The sequence below is a fragment of the Peromyscus eremicus genome, chromosome 7, assembly GCF_949786415.1.
Source record: "Peromyscus eremicus chromosome 7, PerEre_H2_v1, whole genome shotgun sequence".
Taxonomy (NCBI): Eukaryota; Metazoa; Chordata; class Mammalia; order Rodentia; family Cricetidae; genus Peromyscus; species Peromyscus eremicus.
Window position 1 is genome coordinate 64,555,501 of NC_081422.1, and position 21,262 is coordinate 64,576,762.

At 45.2% G+C, this 21,262-nt stretch overlaps 1 protein-coding gene across 1 annotated transcript in view; it reads right to left on the bottom strand.

Moving 5' to 3' along the window:
* Positions 1-21,262, bottom strand: part of Fam81a (family with sequence similarity 81 member A) — a 52,582-nt gene that overhangs the window by 16,455 nt on the left and 14,865 nt on the right. Inside the window, exons 2-4 of the mRNA XM_059266999.1 lie at positions 19,739-19,835; positions 18,500-18,773; positions 4,827-4,945 (exon numbers count right to left, since the gene is read on the bottom strand). Of these exons, the coding sequence (XP_059122982.1) occupies positions 4,827-4,945; positions 18,500-18,773; positions 19,739-19,749 (404 nt within the window). The 5' untranslated portion in view covers positions 19,750-19,835. The remainder of the gene's footprint in view (positions 1-4,826; positions 4,946-18,499; positions 18,774-19,738; positions 19,836-21,262) is intronic.

Below are 21,262 nucleotides of genomic sequence, written 5' to 3' on the forward strand. Positions count from 1 at the left end.
GGCTGGCCTTGAACTCACAGAGATCCACCTGCCTCTGCCTCCCGAGTGCTGGGATTAAAGGTGTGCGCTACCACCGCCCGGCCCACCCGATTTATAAAGAAACAAAATGTAGTGTCTCTTAGCCATTGAGAGCAATGATATACCGACACACTTTACACAGATGAACCCTGAAAACACTGTGCAAACTGGAAGAAGCTGGCCTTAAAGAACCGTGTGTTAGGTACAACTCCACTTACAGGAAACATCCAGAGAGGCGAATCCTAGAGATGGAAAGAGTGGACAGGGGTGGAGGGAGGATAGGGGAGTGACTGCCAATGAATGAACTGTTCTAATAGTCTAGGGTTAATTGTCATGGCTGAATATACCCAAACCCACCCAAGTGTATGCTTTCAAGTTTTATTTTATTTTATTTTATTTTATTTTAGGTTTATTGAGATAGGGTTTCTCTGTGTAGCTTTGCACCTTTCCTGGAACTCACTTGGTAGCCCAGGCTGGCCTCGAACTCACAGAGATCCTCCTGCCTCTGTCTCCCGAGTGCTGGGATTAAAGGCGTGCGCCACCACTGCCCGGCTTAAAGTTTTATTTCTAAACTGTGTGTGTGTGTGTGTGTGTGTGTGTGTGTGTGTGTGTGTGTGTGTGTGCCTATGTGAGTGCAGTTTCTGCAGACTTTGAAGAAGTTGTCAGGTCCCCTGGAGCTGGAGTTTCAGGCAGTTGTGAACCACCTGACATGGATCCAGGGGCACAAACTTGGGGGTCCTTTGGAAGAGCATCATCCACTCTGAAGTGCGAAGCCATCTCTCCAGCCACTCCACCCCACTGTCGCTTGTATGTAAATTATATATAATACAATATCTATAAATAAACTTACCTGAAAATTATATATCAGAAAATTATATATGTCATAATATAAACATAAATAAAAAAATCATAAAATAAGATATCATAAAATAAAGAACAATAGAGAGACAGAGAAAGGGAGGGAAGGAAGAAGAGAGGAAGAGAAGGAGGGAGAGGAGAGAGTGAGTACTCTCAGGTCCACTGTGCCGTTTGTGAAGGTCCCAAAATTATCTCACTAACTCCCAATTCCCGGGTGTTGGGAGCTTACGTTGGCATATGGACATGTCCCCTCTCTCACTCTGCCTCCAGGCACACCCCACACCCTATCAGAGAAGAAAGAGGATGTGGCCACTGAGTTTTGGGGAAATGTAGGAAATGTGCCAAACACAGGAACAAACATCCCAGTAGGAACTGGGAAGCTAAAAGTGAGACTTTCTTCAGCAAGAAATGGAAAAATCTCTGGCCACATCCTATGTGAGGTTCACTATGCTGAGGGGGATAAATGTTCCTTACCTTCAAGGAGAACCTGCCTAAGCTAGCTCTACAAGTGAGGAACGAGGATCTGTTTGCTGTTAACTGTATTCCTAATAGATTCATAAAAAAAAAAAAAAAAACTACACATTCAAATAGGAGATTATATGCCAGCCTAGTAATTTAGTAATATCACTTTAAAAGCTAGACTTCTTCAACACAATTATGTAATCGATGCACGCAAGCCGAAATCTTGCCAAAGAGTTTTTTTTTTTTTAAATCTCACATGAATTCATCTCAACAGTCTCATTAGCTTTCCAAGAGAAAGACAGATATAACCACCAAACAAACCCAAAATATCCGGTGCTTCTAACAAACACTCCGGGCGGGTTTGGAATCAAGGTGTTTGTTAACGGGGAGGAGCAAGTCGGATGGAGAAGGCGAAGAGACACTGAGGCAGAATGGAAGATTCCTGAAGGTATTTCAAGAGACTGCTGTGTCTAGATACAAAGTCATAAAGATGACAGCAGTTTGCACTGTTGGCTGAGGTGGTGCCAGGAACCGCCATTTGTAGCGTCATCCCCCACCACCACCACACACACACACACACACACACACACACACACACACACACACACACACACACGGCGCGTCCTCAATCTCCACCTGCACCCACAGTGGCATGCTGGTTACTTTTGGTTATCATCTTGACTGGAGCCAGCCACTGGGCACACCTGTGAGACGTTTACCCGATCAGGCAGTTAGAAGTGAGAAGACCCCCCCAAACGTGGGCAGCACCTCCCTGAGGCAGCCCCGATAACAGAAGGGCTGAGGGAAAGTGGTGCCTTTCCTCTCCCTGCCTTTGTGTCTCACTGACAAGGTCATCTTCCCTCCTCCTGCTGCTGCTGCCGCTGCCTTCCCCACTGACATCACACTCAGGCTCCTTCAGGTTTCCAACAGGGACCCGAGACCTGGGCTCTCCGGGACCCCTCCAGGCCTTCAGCACCAGGGTGGGAGTGCTGAGGCACACAGCCTCTCAGGCTAAGTGACTACCAGGTGCTCAGTCCCTCCTGCATAGAGACGACCATTATCCAACTGTCAGCCTATACTGTATAAACCAATCTAATCACACACACACACACACACACACACACACACACACACACACACACTGTTCGTTCTGTTCCTCTAGAGAAAGACCTCTAACAAATATAGTGGCCATGAAAATCTTCAGCTGTCTCCTTGAGTCCCTGCTCTACCTTGTGGCTCTCAAGTCCTTCCAAGGCCAGGCTGTTCTCTGAGTTTGGGGGTCTTTTAAAAGCCAAACTCCCCAAACAAGGACTCAGTCTTGTTTTCAAGTTTTCAGTCCTTCATCCAAACATGCATTTGTCGAGCTCCTACTGTTTTCAACAGACTTCAGGCACTTGACTCCAGAAGTGAATGACAGACAGAGCCTGGCTCTAAGACAGTCGGGAAGACAACAGAGTGACTGGAGGGGGTGCTCTGCAGAGTGGGGGTGTCAGGGAAGACCCTCAGAGGACAAGACATTTGCACTACCCATCAAAGGTGGACCAGGAGTTAGAAGAGGAAGTAGAAAGGTACTCTGGGAGAAGGACACAAGCCAAGGCCCGGCGGCAGGAGAATTGACTTCTTTGGAGATGAACAAAGGTGGGGAATGGCTGAAGGTGCAAGACAAGTGTAGGGAGAGGTGAGGAGATCAGGAGGTGTCCACCACCAAGAGTGAGACTGAGGAGACTAGAGTGGGGTTCTTCCTGCTGAGAACAGCAAACGACAGACGGGCCAGGCATGGTGGGACACACCTGTAATCCCAGCACTCAGGAGGCTGAGGCAGGACAACATGATGCAAAGCCTGCTGGGGCTACAGAACAAGACTCCAGTTCAGTTATAAATAAAGAAAACGAAGGGACTGGAGAGGTGGCTCCATGGTTAAGAGCGCTCACTCAACGAGCTGACCTGTGCTCATTGTCACCCCAAGCTGGCTGGAAATGTTTCTTTGCTCCAGATTCCCATTAGCTGCATACTTGCATTTGGCTCTCGGTAGCAGCAGAGGGCAGAAGAGGCCCGGACATGTTCTGACAACTTCGTCCCAGCCAGCTAAACATAATCCAGAGGGAAGGTCTCTTGCAGCAGTTCTTAAACATCGGTGTGCCCAAAATCCAGGGATCTCATTAGAAACAGATTCCAATTCAGTGGTTGTGGTAATAGTGGACATGGCTACCAAGGTCCCAGGTAAGGGCCAGGAAGGTGGTTCAACCCGTAAAAGCATGTGGTGCCAAGCCTGGTGATTTGAGCTCCTCTGGACAGGTGTGGTAGAAGGAGAGAATCAACTTCTGCAATTATATCCTCTGATCGCCACACATGTGCCACAGTATACACACACACACACACACACACACACACACACACGCACACGCACACGCACACGCACACGCACACGCACGCGCGCGTTCATGCGCACCCGTAAATACATAAAGGTAACTGTAAATAAAATACATTTTTAAAAATCCCAAGGCTCTGGGTTCATGGAACACACCCAAGTAAAGAGAAAATCACTTTCCACACTGACAGAAAAAACACCTCTTAAAATTTCCAGCCTAGGGTTGTGGATTTAGCTCAGTGGTAGAGCACTTGCCTAGCAAGTGCAAGGCCCTGGGTTCGATCCTCAGCTCCAAAAAAAAAAAAAAAAAAATTTCCAGCGTAGGAGAAGCCAATACTTTCAAGAAGTAAAACGAAAAATAATTATAACAAAGATGAACGTTTTAGAAGGCATACAAATAGTAAGCTCTGACTGTATTATTTGATTCAAAATGATGATACTATTACCTGACCAAATGACATCAGCCAGCAGAGGGCGCTCTCTGATCATTTCCTCCCATGAAGACCGGGCCAGCTTCAGGAACAGAAGTGTGTGTGTGTGTGTGTGTGTGTGTGTGTGTGTGTGTGTGTGTGTGTGTGTGTGTGTGTGTAAAGACAACTTTGTGGAGTTGGTGTTCTCCTTCCACCCTCCCTGGGATGCTAGTATGTAACTGAGGTCAATAAACTTGTACAGCCAACCCTTTACTCCCTGGCCACCCCAAAGCCAAGTAAAAACTGTTCTTCAGGGGTAAAGTCTCTAACATTCAAACACCTGCTGTGATGGGTGCTCATCACGGACAACTTGACTGAACTCAAAGTCACCTAGGAGACACACCTCTGGGCTTGGCGGTGAGGGCGTTTCCAGAGAAGTGTAATGGAAGAGAGTAGACCTACCCTGAATGTGGGCAGAACCTTCTCAGGGGCTGGAGTCCCAGACTGAACAAAACAACCAGGCTTAGCTGCTGCTGCAGCAGCCAACTCCTTCTGCTTCTCTCTTGACCGTGGACCCCACGAGAACAGTCACCTCATGCTCCTGCCGACGTGTTCCCCAGACTGTAATCCCCAAACTGTAGTCCAAAACAACCCTGCTTCCTGAAGACGCTTCCACGGGGCGCTCTGAGGGCAGTAACTGGTACGCCTACCTTGCAACTCTTCCTCGGAGATCCCCCAAGCCAGAGAGCTGGCGCATCTCCAGCGTCTTTAAGGCAGAATTAGTTCCATAGCTGATGTTGTCCCGGGCACGGATCTGCTCCTGGAGAACCTGGGCAACACAAAGGTCACTTGGGGTCACTGGCAAATTCACAGATGTCCATAACATATTTCATAATTCGGGAAAGTACATGAGTGCTCACTTCATTTTTTCATAAGGGAGGTTTTTGTTTGTTTAAAACTAAGGGTCTCACTATTAATTAGTCCTGGCTGGTCTGGAACTTGCCGTGTAGATCAGGCTGGCCTTGCACTCACAGCTATCCGTCTGCATAAGGTGCTCTTTTTAGCAGTGAACTGATAAACACAGATGATCACAGAGAACTAGGGGACCTTGGTTACCACTCCCAACTAAGGGACCCCCAATTTACTAATAAAACTATGCTCTTTTTCCCCCCTTAGTACAGAAGGAGTTTTATTTTCAGTACAATATCTGCTATGCCTTAAGCTGAGTGTGGACTTATTTATTTGTCTTTTGAGACAGTATCTCACTGTGTGACCAAGGCTGGCTTCCAATTTGTCTGCCTCCTACCTCAGCCTCTGCATTACAGGGATTAGAGGCATATTCCACTATGCCCAGCCCTTATTATTTTATTTTACATGGTTTTAATTTCAGTTTTGAATTTCTCTTTGATTTAAGGATGTCTGAATATCTAAGGATTACTCAGAATTAGAGGGCTGGTGTGGTGGTGCAGGTGAGTAATCCTAACACTCAGGAGGCTGAGGCAGGAGGATTATGAGTTTGAGGCTAGCCACAGCTACACCACAAGATTTTGTTTTAAAAACTAAAACTAAAAATTAATTTAAATTGTGTTTCTTTATTTCAAGCTGTTAAGATTTTGTGTGGGTTTTGTTGTTGCTTGTTTGTGTGGGTTTTTTTACAATTTTTATTACATTTTATTTTGTGACGCATGGGAGGTGTGGATCAGAACACGACTTTCAGGAGCCAATTCTCTCTCCACCATGTGTGCCGGGGATCAAATCCAAGTCTTTAGGAGTGGCGGCAAGTGCCTTTTCCTGCCGATTCGTCTCGCTGGCTCCGTCTTTAATACTTAAGTCTTGCTGTACTGGCTTAAGACAGTCTGTAAGACATTTCATATTTTCAATATGCTAGGTTTTCCTTTGTGACATATGACTGAGGTGTTAAATTTTTACTTATGTATATGTGTGGGAGCCTATGCCTCATGTGTGTGGGTGCCCATGTGTAGTCGGAATTTTCTTTGGGCCACCAACCAGCTCCCAAATAAAGACAAGGAGATTTATTAATTATGAATGCTCGGCCTTGGCTTAGGCTTGTCCCACTAGCTCTTTTAACTTAATTTAAACTGTTTCTATTTGGCTTTTTACCTTTCTCTCATTCTGTATGTCCTACTTTCCTGCTTTCTCCGTGTCTGTCTGTCTGGCCCCTGGTGTCTCCCTGGCATCTTTTTTTTTCTTCTCTGAGCCTAAATTCTTCCTTCTACTTACTCTCCCTGTCCAGAAGCCCACCTATACCTCCTCCCTCACTATTGGCCATTCAGCTTTTTATTAGACCAATCAGGTGCCTTAGGCAGGCAAGGTAAAACAGCAACACATCTTTACATAGTTCAACAAATATTCCGCAACACCCACGAAAGCCATGCTAGGGTGTCTGGTGCTCTGAAACTGGAGTCACAGGTGGCTATGATCAGAAGGAGGTGGGTGCTAGGAACTGAATCAAGCTGGACCACAGGGCCATCTTTCCAGCATCTACAGCCCCACTCTGCTTCTAAAAACCCATTAACCTGGAGCTTGGGGAACTTGTCAGACTTTGTTTTCCTCAACTCACACATAATTTCCCTGTGTAACTAATATTTCCTCTTCTCTCCTCTCATCCCTGTTTTGGCGCTTAGCGGCACCAAAACTTGCCCTTCTGGACAGCTCCACTCTTGAATTTAACTGTCCTCTCTGGGTTTCTTCCGCTTTTTCCGGGGACCCACTAAACCCTTAAGTTCAAGGCAGCAGTTTCACAGTGCACTCAGGGGTCCTAAGTGTGTAAATTGCTCTTTTATTCCTGGCCCACTGGTTCCCTCTGTTGGAAGGCATGGCTTTCGTCCTCTGGTCCTTGGATGAGATGGAGCGTTTCTTTCTCTGCTCGTTAGAGTGCTTGGGTGGGTGTTCCTGACAGTAGTGGCAGCATCAGTGGGCTGGAGGTGCAGCCAGTGAGGGACCTGTGCCAGGTCCTAGCCGAAGACTGAGAGGAAAAGTCGGCCTCCAGAGCTGCCTCCACAGTGTCTCCTCGCCTCCTTCACAGGGTAAGAGACTGGCTCGGTCACAGTCACGTAGAGGGAGGCGGTGAGCCTGGCTCCCCCCTCAAACTCTGAAGGCCTCACTCTGTGACTTTCCCAGACTGGGGTTTGGCTGCCACTGTTGGACCCTCTTGTCTGTGCTGTCCAGATTCTGAACCACTCTGCAGAATGCTAATAACGGGCGTGACTGAGGGGGTGTGCTGCAGGGAGCTGTGGGCACGGAGGTGCTAGATGTGAACGCAGGGGCCGAATGGACGCTTTGTCCAGGTGCCCAAGAAGGGGGTACCAGGACTGGGGCTAGCGAGGAGGCACTGAGTGACCAGTGTCCCTCACCTCCTGCACCAGCAATACAGGGACTTGTTTGCCCGGTTTTGTTCAGTTTGGTGACATTTATATTTCATTAGTACTGAAAATGGAATTTTCAATTGCCAGACCCGTTATTTCCTAAGGTTCTTAATTTTTGAATGAACGAACCTGCTCTATGGAGAAGAATGCAAACTAGCTACAATCACCTATGAATGACAAAATGTTACTCATCTGAACACATTCCTGCAAGGAGACTTCAGGTCTGACTAATTCATCTCTGGCACTCTCCCACTGATGAAAGGCGCTGGTGGAGCGCTCTCTCTCTCTCTCTCTCTCTCTCTCTCTCTCTCTCTCTCTCTCTCTCTCTCTCTCTCTCTCTCGGAAGTGGTATCTATTAGAAGCAGTGAATAAGAAGAAACACTCATGCTTTCTGTATGGGTTTCTTCAGACTTTTGTTGATAATAATAAGACACAAGGCCATGGTGCTCAAATGCCTCTGAGGTACATACATGTCACCCAGAAGGCCCATTGCACATGCAGAGTCCCAGGTCCTGTCCCCAGGAAGACGGAACTAAGGAATGGGCCTGAAGGTGAATGCAAAAGAAAGACACAGGCCTCTCCTAGGGTACCACTGCATTAGATGCTCAGAAACCCAGGCTTTGCTTTGGTTTTCCAATCCCTTGATAAAGAAAATGGAAAGGAATTCACAAAAGAGGTGCTTAAAATAATGAACACAGTCAACGTTTCTAGTAAGCAGAGACACAGAGACCATGCGGTGGGGGCTGGGGATGTAGTTCAGTTGCCAGAGTGCCTGCACAGCAGAGCACCTGCAAAGCCTTGAGCTCTATCTGGGGACCAACAGCAGCGGCAGCGGCCGGCGCGGTGGGTTTCTATCCACAACCTGAGAAACTCTTGTCTTGAAAAACAAAAACAAAGATCATCTTTGTTTATTATGGCTCAGCTCGATCCCCAGCACCCACGTAACAACCAGGCACGGAGACACAAGCTGCAAACCCAGCACCGGGGAGGCAGAGGCAGGAGGATCTCTGTGGGTTCGAGGCCAGCCTGGGCTACAGAGCCAGTTCCAGGACAGCCAGGGCTACACAAAGAAACCTTGTCTCAAAAAGGGGGGGGTGGTGGAATATGTAGTGTTCAATATTGAACAAGAAGAACGGGTACAAAATAAACACACAGGTTGGTTCCTGCTGTGTGCTAAGAACCTTGTAAAGTAGGAGAATGTTAAAATCTTCCTTATTATATCTAGTTTGAGAGAGAGCACATTCCTCTTTCTTGTATTTCCCACATTATGTATATAATCAGAAAAAAAAGTATGTAGCTTTTTCTTTTACAGCTTAGAAATAAGAAAAGCTCATTTAACTTTTCGAGTTCCTATGCAGATGAATGAGGCATTGCATTAGCAATGCTTTGAAGACTACAGAAAAAAAATGTTTGAGCTTTACACGATATTCACATTACTAAAAGGTCACATGAAGACAGAAATCATTAGGGGGTTATTGTTTAAAGAAATTCTAGAGCAAAACTGCAGAAACCCAGTAATGTCAGAAATGTGCCCTGATCTGCCATCTTGGAGCTTTTACTTTAGAACGCTGCTGGCCTTTGGCAAGACATGAATTGTCCTTCATTGTCAGTTTGAGAAACTGTCTTTAGTCTGTGCAGATTACCAGACATGCGCTTAGGAGACACAGCAAAGACTACAGGGTGGTCAAGTATATGGCCAAGTCCTGCAGACAAAGATGCTACCCACTCCAAGAGAGAAGAGGCCAGCCATCTTGAAAAAGACACATGCCTTTTTCTTCCAAGACATGGCTTCTCACTGAAGAAGCTCCCCACCCCAAAGCCAGCATAGAGTATGGACTCTGTGGGAGCCATCAGGTAATGGTGTTCATGCACAGACTGTGACAGTCCAGGCCCTCAGACTTGCCTAGGAACTGCCAGGAGAGTTCTCTATGAGTCTCCATCTCCACCTCTTCTTAGATGGAAAGGGATTTAAAAACGAACATGCAACGGACAGAGGCCCCACCACACAGGGCATCACTTCATCAAGTGGGGCCTCCCTTGCCTGGCTCTTCATCCAAGCAGAGGCTTAAAGCTCTCCCAGTCCAGCTTTGTGTGTGGAATTGATTTTCTGGTATTTCGTTCCACCTGGGATTTAGTGTCGTCATGGACCCCTCAAAACCTGCCAAATCCCAAACAGAAGTCTCGCCCTCCGGCATTCAGAAAGCTCTGTCAACCCTACCTTCAGCACTACTACTACTACTACTCCCCGTGTCTGAGCGGCTCCCCCAGCTGAACTGCCACTGTGAGCGCTCTACTTGTCTCGGAGCTGCTAGCTTGCCTCTGTGCTTCTGGTCTTGTTTGCTTACGCGGTTTGGGGAGGTCAGACCTAGGGATTCCGGGCAAGCTAAGCAAGCACTCTACCTCTGAGCTGCATCCCAAGGCCCTTTGCTTCCCATCTTGGTCCTGAACCTTTTCTTTCACAGTCTGTAAGCTCCACGGAGGGTGAGGGGTGTCTATCTGTTTTACTATCTAATGTGTCCTCAGCACCATGAATATGAATGAACTGTTTTAGCTTTCAAAAATAATGAACACAGATGTGGTGGGACAAAGCTATAATCCTAGCTACTCAGGAGTTGGGGTGGAATTGTGAGTTCCAGACCAGTCTGGACTACATAACAAGATACTCAACTAAAAAAAAAAAAACAAACAAAACAAAAAACAAAACAACAACAACAACAAAACCCGAAGCAACCCAAAACAAAACAAAAAGCTCTACATGATGGCTTTAAAAAAGAATATATAGGGGTTGGGGATTTAGCTCAGTGGTAGAGTGCTTGCCTAGCAAGCGCAAGGTCCTGGGTTCGGTCCTCCGCTCCAAATTAAAAAAAAAAAAAAAAGAATATATATAGTGTATGTATATGGGTGTGCCCGTCATGGTAAACTTAGGGAGGTCAGAGGACAAGGTTCAGGCATGGGCTCTCTCTTTCCACCCTGTGGATTCAGGAGACCAAACTCAGATCATCAGGCCAGACTAGTACCCTTACCCTCCAAGCCATCTCAAAAGCCCTAGATAATGGCTGCTACAGCCAAACCCCAAACCTGCTTTTCAAGGCTTCTGAGTGGCCTCTTTCTTCACCTCATGACCCTCCAGGTTGCTGGCTGGTCCTCACTCTATCCCTTTCTGCCTCTGGCACAGGCCACCTGGGCACCTCCTCCACCCCAGCTTGGCTGTCCTCTGCTGTCTTCAGTTGTCCTTCACCTGTAACCGTCTTTTCTAAACAGCCCTATAACTACTCTATATCCCATTGTCTTACGTTCACTGATATAAGCTAGTGTTACTATGGTTACTTAGCCTTCACCGCCCACGTGCCCGCTGGAGTGCGGCATGGGTCTAAGGGCCGAACCTTCTATCTCTAGGTAAACATGCTAGCTCCTGTCACTGGAACAGTTCCTGCCTCACCCTACATTCATTATCAATGAATGTAGCTCCTCAATCTATGGTTCAGGCCTGATCTTCCAGGTGGAAGGCATGGATTATCATAGTCCCATTGGTGGTCAGGACCCCAAAGATGAACTCAGACAAGCTAAAATGTATTGGAGGCAGGGGTTGGGATGTAGGTCAGTTGGTAGAGTGCTTGCCTAACATGCATACAGTCCTGGGTTCAATCCCTACCACTACAGAAACAAAGTTGGTTGACACCTACCAGTAATCTGAAGACGGCAATAGGAAGACTAGAAGGTCCTGGTTATCCTTGGTTTATTAGGGAGTTCAAGGCTAGCCTGGGCTATATAAAATGCTGTCTCAAGACACATATACACATTATTATTATATATAATTATATATATATATTATTACATATATAGTGGGGGAAGGGAGATAGTTTGGTGAGTAAAAATGCTTGCCACCAAGCCTGATGATCTACGTTCGATTCTCAAAACCTGCATGGTAGAAGGAAAGAACAGACTCCTGAAAGTTGTCTTCTGACCTCCACACATGTGCATATATACATAATAAAAATAAACAAAATAAATGTAATAAAAATTAAAAAAACATATATGACAAAGTAGAAACCATACACTATTTAAAAAATTAATTTGTGCAACACTAAATGGACTCAGCAGGTCATATTTATACATGTATATATATGCACACATATATATGTAGCAATAATAATTGAAGAAAAGGTCACGAAGTTGAGAGTGAGTGAGGTGTGACATAGGAGGAGTTGGAGAAGGGAGAAGGTGGGGTGGCAATAATATGTAAATATGTCTAAAATTCTCTAAAGATTATAAAACATTAAAAATTAATTTGTACTCAAAATGCTGTGTCAACAGGATGAATGGCTAATGGATACTCAATTTTGTTTCTCTCCTCTGAGTGAGTCAAGTCTACTGGGTAGGGTAAAAGCTACATGAATTTGGGGGCTGGAGAGATGGCTCAGTGGTTGAGAACACTGGCTGCTCTTCCAGAGGAGGGTTCTGTTCCCAGAACCCACACGGAGGCTCACAACCATCTGGTAACTCCAGTTACCTGGGATCTGATGCCCTCTTTCGGCCTCTGTGGGCACCATACAGGCAGGTGAAACACCTATACATGTTAAAAAAAAATAGCAACAACATGAATTTGGAGGACTGAGAACACAGCCCAGTGGCAGAGCACTTGCCTAGCATGTGCCAGGACCTAGATTCAGTCCTCAGGGTCCTCCACTTCCCATTTCTTTTTGTGGGGGTGTGATAATCAACCCCCCAGTCCCCCTAACAGGGATTAGACTAGATCAGCTCATGAAGCTGCAGGCTGGAATTCCCTTGTCAGATAAATACATGAAGTCCAGGAGCCAAACCTCTCACCCCACTCGTGGTGATGGGTGCACAGTAAGCCAGGTTCTTACCTGTCACTCAGTTTTACATTATTAAAAAAAAAAAAAAACTACCTACAGTCATGCTTCTTAACAAAACAGAACCCAGTAAAAGTTTAGAGTGAACTGAAAAACAAGTATAAAACACTAATAAAAATATAACAAAAAGCCAAGCAGTTTACAGAAGAAACTCAGTAAGAATCTAGCCCTCTGACACAAATACACAAATATAATACAAATATTGTGTTTGAATACAATCTGAATATACTAATGTCTCTCATTTTATATATGTAACTATCATCTTTTTTACTACTCTCATCTTCTGTACAATAATAACTTTTAAAAATTATTTTTATTTTTATTATTTGTGTTTTATGTGTGTGTGTGTGTGTGTGTGTGTGTGTGTGTGTGTGTGTGTGTGTGTGCATACATGTGTGCAAGTGCCCAGGAGCTGGAATTACAGGCAGTTGTAAGACATTTGATGTGGGTGCTGGGATCCGAACTCCGATCCTCATGCTTGAGTATCAAGTGCTCTTAAATACTGAGTCATCTTCCTAGCCACCCTACTCCCCTAATTTTACACTGCTGATAAGCAAAGAGTTCCTTTTAAGACTTTAAGGTTTGTATTCTCCATCATTGTGTCCTCTTAAAACACGTACGTTGAAATCCTAACCTCCAACGTCAGGAGGAGGTCTTGGGAATGCAGTTAGATTATAGGGATGAGAAGCCTAATGGATAGAATTCCTAGGGACGCCTGGGCTCCATATGGGCCCTGTACTAATACAACGACAACCAGTCAGCTGGGGACGGAGCTCAGTAAAGCGCTGGTCTAGCATACATGAAGCGTTGCTTGTTCCTTTGCACCGCACACACGGGGAACGGTGAGGCACACCTGTTGTCCCAGCACTCGGGAGGAGGATCCAGGAGGATCAGGAGCTCAAGTCATCATCGGCTAGATATCAAGTTTTAGACCAGCATGGACTACATGATTCCTGACTAAAAAAATAAACAATAAACAATAAAAAGAAAAGAGCTTGCTTCTGCCTTTTCCCTTGACACCAGGAAGCGGGGCTTTGGACCTTGAACCTCTAGTACGGCAGGAAATAAATCTCTGCTCTCTGAGCCACATAACCCGTGGTTATTTGTCACAGCAGCCCCAACCGACTAATACTGCCGTGATTTTCCTTTGAGGAAATTTGGCAACAGTGCAGTAATTTGAATGCCTCATCAAGCTTCTTCTTTTTAGATGTGTCTGGGCAGACACGCTTAGGTTAAAAATATATACAGATCCATAGAACTGGCATTCCGCAGTGGAATCTTAAGTTTCTAAAACTTCCTTGCCGGTTACTTTGACATGTTGTATAATTATTACCAGTGACAAGAAAGTAAACATTCAGATACCCAAAGTAAATTTCCTGCCCAAATTAGATTTTATTCAGTTTTCCACCTCTATAACAGAAATCATCTTTTCATTTGCAGAATTTGTATACTCTAAAAATGCATGGAAATGGAAAAAGAGTGCTTTCTGGATGAGGCAAGACATATCATTACATAAAATGTGTTTCAGATAGTGTAGAATAACAAAACTGTGATTTCAAATTCACCACATTATAAATTGTTCAAAAACTATTTTTTTTTGAGACAGGATCTCATGTAGCCAGGGCCAACCTTGAACTTCCTATATAGTCAAGGATGACCTAGAACTCCTGGTTTTCCTGTTTCTACTTCTCAGGTGCTGGGATTGTAGTTTCTGTTGTGTTTGAGATCAAACCCTGGGCTTCCCACGTGCTAGGCTGGCTCTCTACCAACAAAGTTACATCCCCAGCCCTGAAAACCCTGAATTTATAAAGCTAACTCTGAAATGTTACCCTCTGAATTGGGTAGCCAGCACTTGGGAGGTAGAGGCCAGAGGATCAAAAGTTCAAGGACATTCTCTGCTATATAGCTACCTCAAGGCTAACTGGGGCTATAAGAGACTATGTCTTAAATACAAATAAACCAAAAAACAAGTTCAGGGTTCTAGAAGAGCTCCCCAGGGGCAAAATGGAAAAGGGAAAGGAGTGCATCAGGGAGTAGGATTGTTTTTAATCTCAGAATGGGGATCACTGAGAGGAAGGCGGCACGTTGCATTTCCAGCAACTCCACAGCTGCCTTCACTCTACTGAGCATCTATTCATTTCATAAGCTTTGTTCTGGGTTAGATAAGAGTGTCCTCTCCCAAATCCATGCTGACACTCAATCCTCACTGTGGCAGTGTTAGGTCACTGAGTCACAATGACAGCACCTTTAAGAATAGATCCTAGACCTTTCTAAAAGGACCCGTGGAAACTAGGGGACAGCTCAGTCACTGAAGGATTTCTTTGAAACATGAGGACTTGGAGCTGGTCCCCGGAACCTATATAATAAATCTGGGCATGGTAGTGAGCAGCCGTAATCCCGGCGTTGGGGAGATGGCGGGAGGAGTCCCTGGGCTTACCAGCCATCCTGCCACCTTACCTGGGGAGATCTAAGTCAGTAAGAGACCCTGTCTCAAAGAAACAAAGAGGACAGAGCTTAAGGGATGACTGGAATGACATCTGAGGTTGTCTCCGGGCCGCCACATGCACTCACACCCATCTTCACACAAACACATTACCACAAGTGCACACCCATATTAAATGCATTCCTGGTCTTTAGAGAGCAACCACTCTCCAGCATTTTATCCCAGCAGCACAAATGGGCACCAACAGCCTCCCCACTTGCCTTCAAACACTGTGCTCACTCGAACAATAGGAAGATGGATCGGACAAGCTTTTACTCGAGAAGCTCACGGTCTGTTCTAGTCGGTGAATGCCTTACCTCACCTCACCCCCATTTACCAAAGCTAACTCAGAGCAGGTCACAAAATCAAATACGAAAACTAAAAGTTTGGCAGAAAACTCCCTAAAAAAGCCTCTGCAACCTTGGCTTGGTAATCAAACAGTTTTTAGGCCACAGCATGAAAAGCATGAACCATAAAAGAGGGAAAAGGAAAGGCAGACTTCGCTGACATTAACACGTGGGCTAGGCAAGCAGCTCATCAGGGAAGAGTACCAGCCTCGCATGCACAAAGTGCTGTGTGTATCTCTCTGCTACATAATGAGTTTGCAGCCAGCCTGGGAAACATGGGATGTTGTCTGAAGTCCATACGTGAAGGGTGGGAGTAGAGTTCCTATGAATTTGAGGAGGGGACAATGGCAATGTCCTAAAATGAGACAGTGTTAATGGTTGCACAATTTTATAAATTTACTAAAACTCATTTAATTATATACTGGTCAGTGGATTCTTTTTTTGTGATATTTAATTACACTTCAATAAAGCTATTTAAAAAAAACCACATCAATTCAGGGTCTGGAAGATATACTTCAGTTGGTAACATGCTGACTTAGCGTGCATGAAGCCCTGGGCTCAATCTGTGCTACATAAACTGGGTGTGGTAGTAGACACCTGTAACCCCAGTACTCAGTAGGCCGAGGCAGAAGGTCAGTCCTAGGCTACTGGGAACTTCAAGGCCAGCCTAGGCTCCATGAGATCTTGCCTCCAAACAAAGAAACAAAACCACAAATCTGTCTAGGGAAGCATGATTGAAACACAAGCCCCAACAGGAAACAAGTTTCCCTGTCGGCCACCAACCTTTTGTTCATATTGCTGAAAATTCCATGTGAACAATACTGACCTTGTGTGGAGACAGAAGCCCAGGCTGTGCCTGGTGGGTCTTAAGCTTTCTGAACTAAATTGCATGGCCCCTGTGATTGTTCAAAATTAGAAATAAACTTACAAATTCCAAGAATAGACAATATCGGCCTCGTCAGAACAAATAAAGAGGAGTGTGAGAAGCCATTCAAACGCCTAAACAGCCTGAATAATACAACACGCACTGTGTAATCATTTCAGCCCAGAAACATTTCATCTGGAGCAACCAGGGCTGACCCGGTAACTGAGGTAATAACCGTCTTCAAAGGCACGAAGGTTTACAGGAAAACTTTTTGTCTAGTTCTCCATCTCCACTGAGATCCAAACAAAACAAAATGATTTAATAATCAGCAAGGTAAATTTAAAATAAACACAAAGAGCACTGACAGTAATTGCCATCAAATACTGCAGTGACGTGAACATAACTCGGATGTTCCTACAAGCAGTTTCCTTGGTGATCATGAAGAATAGACAAGGCAGGGCTGGAGAGATGGCTCAGCAGGTGAAGGTACTTGCTGCTGAGGTGGATGACGAGTTCAATCCCCAGCACTCACAAGGTGGAAGGACAGAATTGACTCTTGCAAGTGCTCTCTGACCTCTGTACATGCCATGACACATGGACCCACATACGTGAACACACACACACACACACACACACACACACACACACACACACAAATAAATAAACTGTAAATTTTAAAAAAGCAAAAAGAAGAGCTAAGACAAAGCATTTTTTTTAAAAAAGATTTATTTATTTTTATTTTATGTGTCTGAGTGTTTTGCATGAATGTGCACGGTGTATGCCTGATATCTGAGAAGGCCAGAAGAGGGCACCAGATCCTCTGAAAGTAGTGTACTAACTAATGGTTGTGAGCTGCCATGTGGGTGCTGGGAACCAAACCCAAGTCCTCTTCAAGAACATCAAGTGCTCTTAACTGCTGAGCCATCTCTCTAGCTAGCCCTGTGGGGTACATTCTTAATCCCAGAATTTGGAAGCAGGAAGATCAGGATTTCAAGGACAACCTTGGCTACATAGTAAGTTTGAAGTCAGCCTAGGACACATGAGACCTTATCCTAAAGTAAGCCTAGGGCTGGGATGTATCTCAGTTGATGGAATACCTTTATAGTGTACACAAAAGGCTAGTTTGGGTCTCCCAGAATGCCATGAAACCATGCATGGTAATACACACCTGTAATCTAGAAATAGAAGTATAAGGAGTTTTGGTTCCATAAAGTTCAAGGCCAGCCTCGGCTACATAAGATCCTGTTCTAGAAATATCTAATAATAATAGATGGGACAGACAGCTCAGATCTGGTGCCAAGTGCCTGCAGTTCTGGCATTTGGGAGGCAGAGGCAGGAGGACTGCTACACGTTGGAAGTTCTAGGCCAGCCTGGGCTACACCGTGAGCACATGTCACAAAAAGGGGAGAAGGGCTGGAGGGATGATTCAGTTGGTAAAGTGGGTGCTGTGCAAACTGCTGAGCTTATGGGTCCCCAGCACCCACGTTAAGTGCCTAGTATGGTGGTATGTACCTATAACCCCAGAGCTGGGGGACAGAGACAGGCTGATTTCTGAGGCTTGCTGGCCAGCCAATCTAGCCGAAAAGGCCAGTTCTAGGATCAGTAAGAGACACTGTCTCCCAAAAAAAAAAAAAAAGGCAGTGTGATAGTTTAATTGTCTATTTGGCACAACCTGGAATCACACAAGAAGAGTCTCAGGGGGGGAACTGTCTTCACTGGATTGGCCTGTGGGCGTGTCTGCGTGGGGGTGGTGTCTCAAATTAATTGATGTGGGAAGAGCCAGTCCACTGTGGGTTGTGAAATAGTGGAGAAATCCAGCTGACTGGCAAGCAAGCTACATTCATGAACTCCTTTCTCTTCGCTCTCAACTGGATGTGATGTCACTGTCTGCTTGGAGTTCCTACCTTAACTTCCCCACAATGACGGACTGTAACCTGGAATTGTAAACTAAAATAAACCCTTCGGGGGCTGGGGAGATGGCTCAGCAGTTTAGAGCCCTGGCTGCTCTTCCAGAGGACCAGGGTTCAATTCCCAGCACCCACATGACAGCTCCCAACTGTTTGTAACTCCAGTTCCAGATGATACCCTCAATACAGACATACCTGTAGGCAAGACACCAATGCACATAAAATAAAAATAAATAAATGAATAAACCTCCTAAGTTGTTTTTTGTCGGGTATTTTATCATAACCACAGAAATAAAACCAGAACAGGTGGAGAAGGCTAGAGGAAGATACCAAAGTCAACCTCTGTTCATGCATGAGTGGGTGAGTACACACACACACACACACACACACACACACACACACACACACACACGGGCATGCACACATGACGTCTACCTGACAGCTGGGACTCAGACTTGGGCAACCTGACATGGGCCAGGTCTAGGGAGATGAAAATAACCCACTGGCTTGCACACCCTTTACCTCGATATCCCGATTCAATTGCTTCACAATGGCAGTTATATTCCTGATATGCTCTTCCAAGAACAGCCGGGCTAAGCGGTCGCCTCCCCCTTTACTCTGCATCTTCTGCAAGCTGCTGACGATGTCGTCCTTGATTCGGAAGGCGTGCTCCACCAGTGCTGCTGTGGTTTTCTCATGACAGAGGATCCTGTCTTCCAGCTGCTCCACCAGGCTCACAGAAGAGTAGGGTGCCATGGTCAGGGACTGGCTGTGTCGGGGCATGGTCCTCACTCGCCTGCAGAAGGAGCCACATTGTTACAAGTTGCCACATTGTTACAAGTTGCCGGTGAGGAAAAGGTTATCTTTCCAGCCAGAAAGAAATACAAATCGTCTGTCTCCATAAACAAATGGGATTAAAGGAAATATTTCTACTCCAAAGAGTTTTCTTTGGGAGCTAGACAGGATTTTAAGGTGACTATGCCCATGGAATTAAGTGGGCTGCTGGCAGGCTCTGTGACCTCCAAGAAGCAGGAAGCTGGCGGAACAGACACACCATGGCTCCCCACATCAGTTGTGATAGCTGTGATAACCAGATCAAGCTGACCCCAGAGGTCTGTTGACCTACTGCTTCCCCTAAAGCAGTGATCATGAACTCCAATGCCTCTAGGGGCCAGGCCATCTCAGACATGAGGAACAGACATCAAACAGGATGCAATGAGAAGGGCCGGGGACTCTGGAGAGCTCGAATGTCCCCTGAGGTGCCATGGTTTTGTTCCACCCATAAGAAGACCATCTGAAAATGAGGTCCTTTTTAAAATTTATTTATTTGGGGGGCAATCGAAATGATACTACTTCAAGATGAGCCAGGAAAATCAGAGGTGGCTGTGAGATCACCTCGTTCTGTAAATGGCAGATCATTTAGAAAGGACTTACTATCAATGCATTTCTGTGAGCCAGTATTTCCCCCCAGGCATCCAATACGCAACTTCTGATTTCAAAGGGCTAATGGGAACATTTGCCTCAAGCTCCACGGTGATTTTACTGTGGGCAGGAAGTTCAAGTCTATTGCACAGCCACTGTGAAATCTCTGCCTTCTGTGGTCATGGAGTGGCCCACAGGAGCCATGAGAGGGATGCTAAAACGCTTTTCTTGTCCTTAAACAAAATGACCCTTTACAATGTAATGGCCACAGGCTTCCTCAGTCATGACCCTCACACCCTGTAGCAACCCTCGTGAGACTGGTGGAAAGAAAAATTATACCTTAGATGCATATTTTCCAGATAGTATACCCTTCCTGGGTGGCAAGAGAAGGAAATACAGTGTCCTGTTGGGCCATTTTCTTTTTAATAATTCACATCTGTTGGGGAAAAAAAAATAAGGGCTAAATTATCGAACAGTTTATACCTAGGACGTAAAGGACCTCACACTCTGATTGTTTAAGATACCACGAGGCTCCTAAGCTGTGTGGATCCACCAATCAGCTGTAGTCAGAAATGCTTTTGACCTCACACGTGAAATAAACATCAAGTACTTCCCGGGAAGGGGGAACGAGCCTTGAAAACCAGAATGCTTCTGAAACAAGGGCTGCTAATCCCTACCAGACAGAGCAACAAGGACCATCAAAGGGAGGTTCCAGAAGCTTCCTCATTCCCCATCTGCATCTTGAGCTTGAAAACTACTCTTCCAGAAGCAAGACCCTCACCTCACCCCCTGAAATACGGGGGCTAGAACCCAGCCCTTCCCACGTGCTAGATGATTGCTCTGCCACCCAGCGACACCCCCAGTTCCCCCCAAGCAATCTCCTTCACAGATTTATTCAATCTTGTACTTCTCTGTAGAAATTTTCAATAAGCCACCTTAGTAAATCTGATCTTGGTGAGCAATTAAGAACACTTGTCTCTAAATGAATCGAAAATAAAAACAATGCATGTTTAATGGAAGCTGATTTGGAGGAACCTATCTATCCACTAAGAGAATGGTATGGATACTCTTAATTTAAAAATTTTGTTATAAAAGATAATCATTCATACCAAATCTTACCTATGCACACTATTTGGCTGTCACAACTCATCAGAAAACTGGAGTTTTTAAAAGATTTTAGAACTTAGGTTTCTCAAGTCCGTGGGTAACTGACTTAAAACAATGAGTGCGTGGTACCCACAAGCTGATTCTGTAATTAGTCCCATTCTGACGCTGGATTGAGAAAGCATTTCTGATTGACACCATTGTTTTGGCATCAATTCTCTGGTGTTTTATTTTTAGACTTTCAAAATGTGAACATTTCACTTTCCCAGACAAAGAACTTCAAATTTTAAACAAATTACATTTAAGGAGGAGAAAAGTAACTTATGTCAAACAGGCTATGATGTTCAACGAGGTCTTGGGTGTAAAAGAGAAGAATTTCCACCATTTAGACAAAAGAGAATCAAGTCCATGTGGAAACTTGGAATCATAGAACGCTTACACTTTTAAGGTTATATGGCACTTTGTGGGATTTTTCATTAATGAAACAGCCCAATTTAAAACTCATTTAGCATCCATACATGTCCGGCACCCACCCCCATGTCGGAACTGCCATCAATGAAGGAATTATCTTAAATTGTAGAGTTCTTTACTGAGACTGAACATCAGTCTCATTCAGTACAAATCGGTGGCCGAATGTAGACTTTGGCCATGCCCTTCACTGAGGCTGATGCCACCCACCTTCCTGAGCTACAGAAATCCCAACCAGATGAACTTTGTGAACGAGGAGAGGATACACTCTTGACTACTAGACAGGCTCTT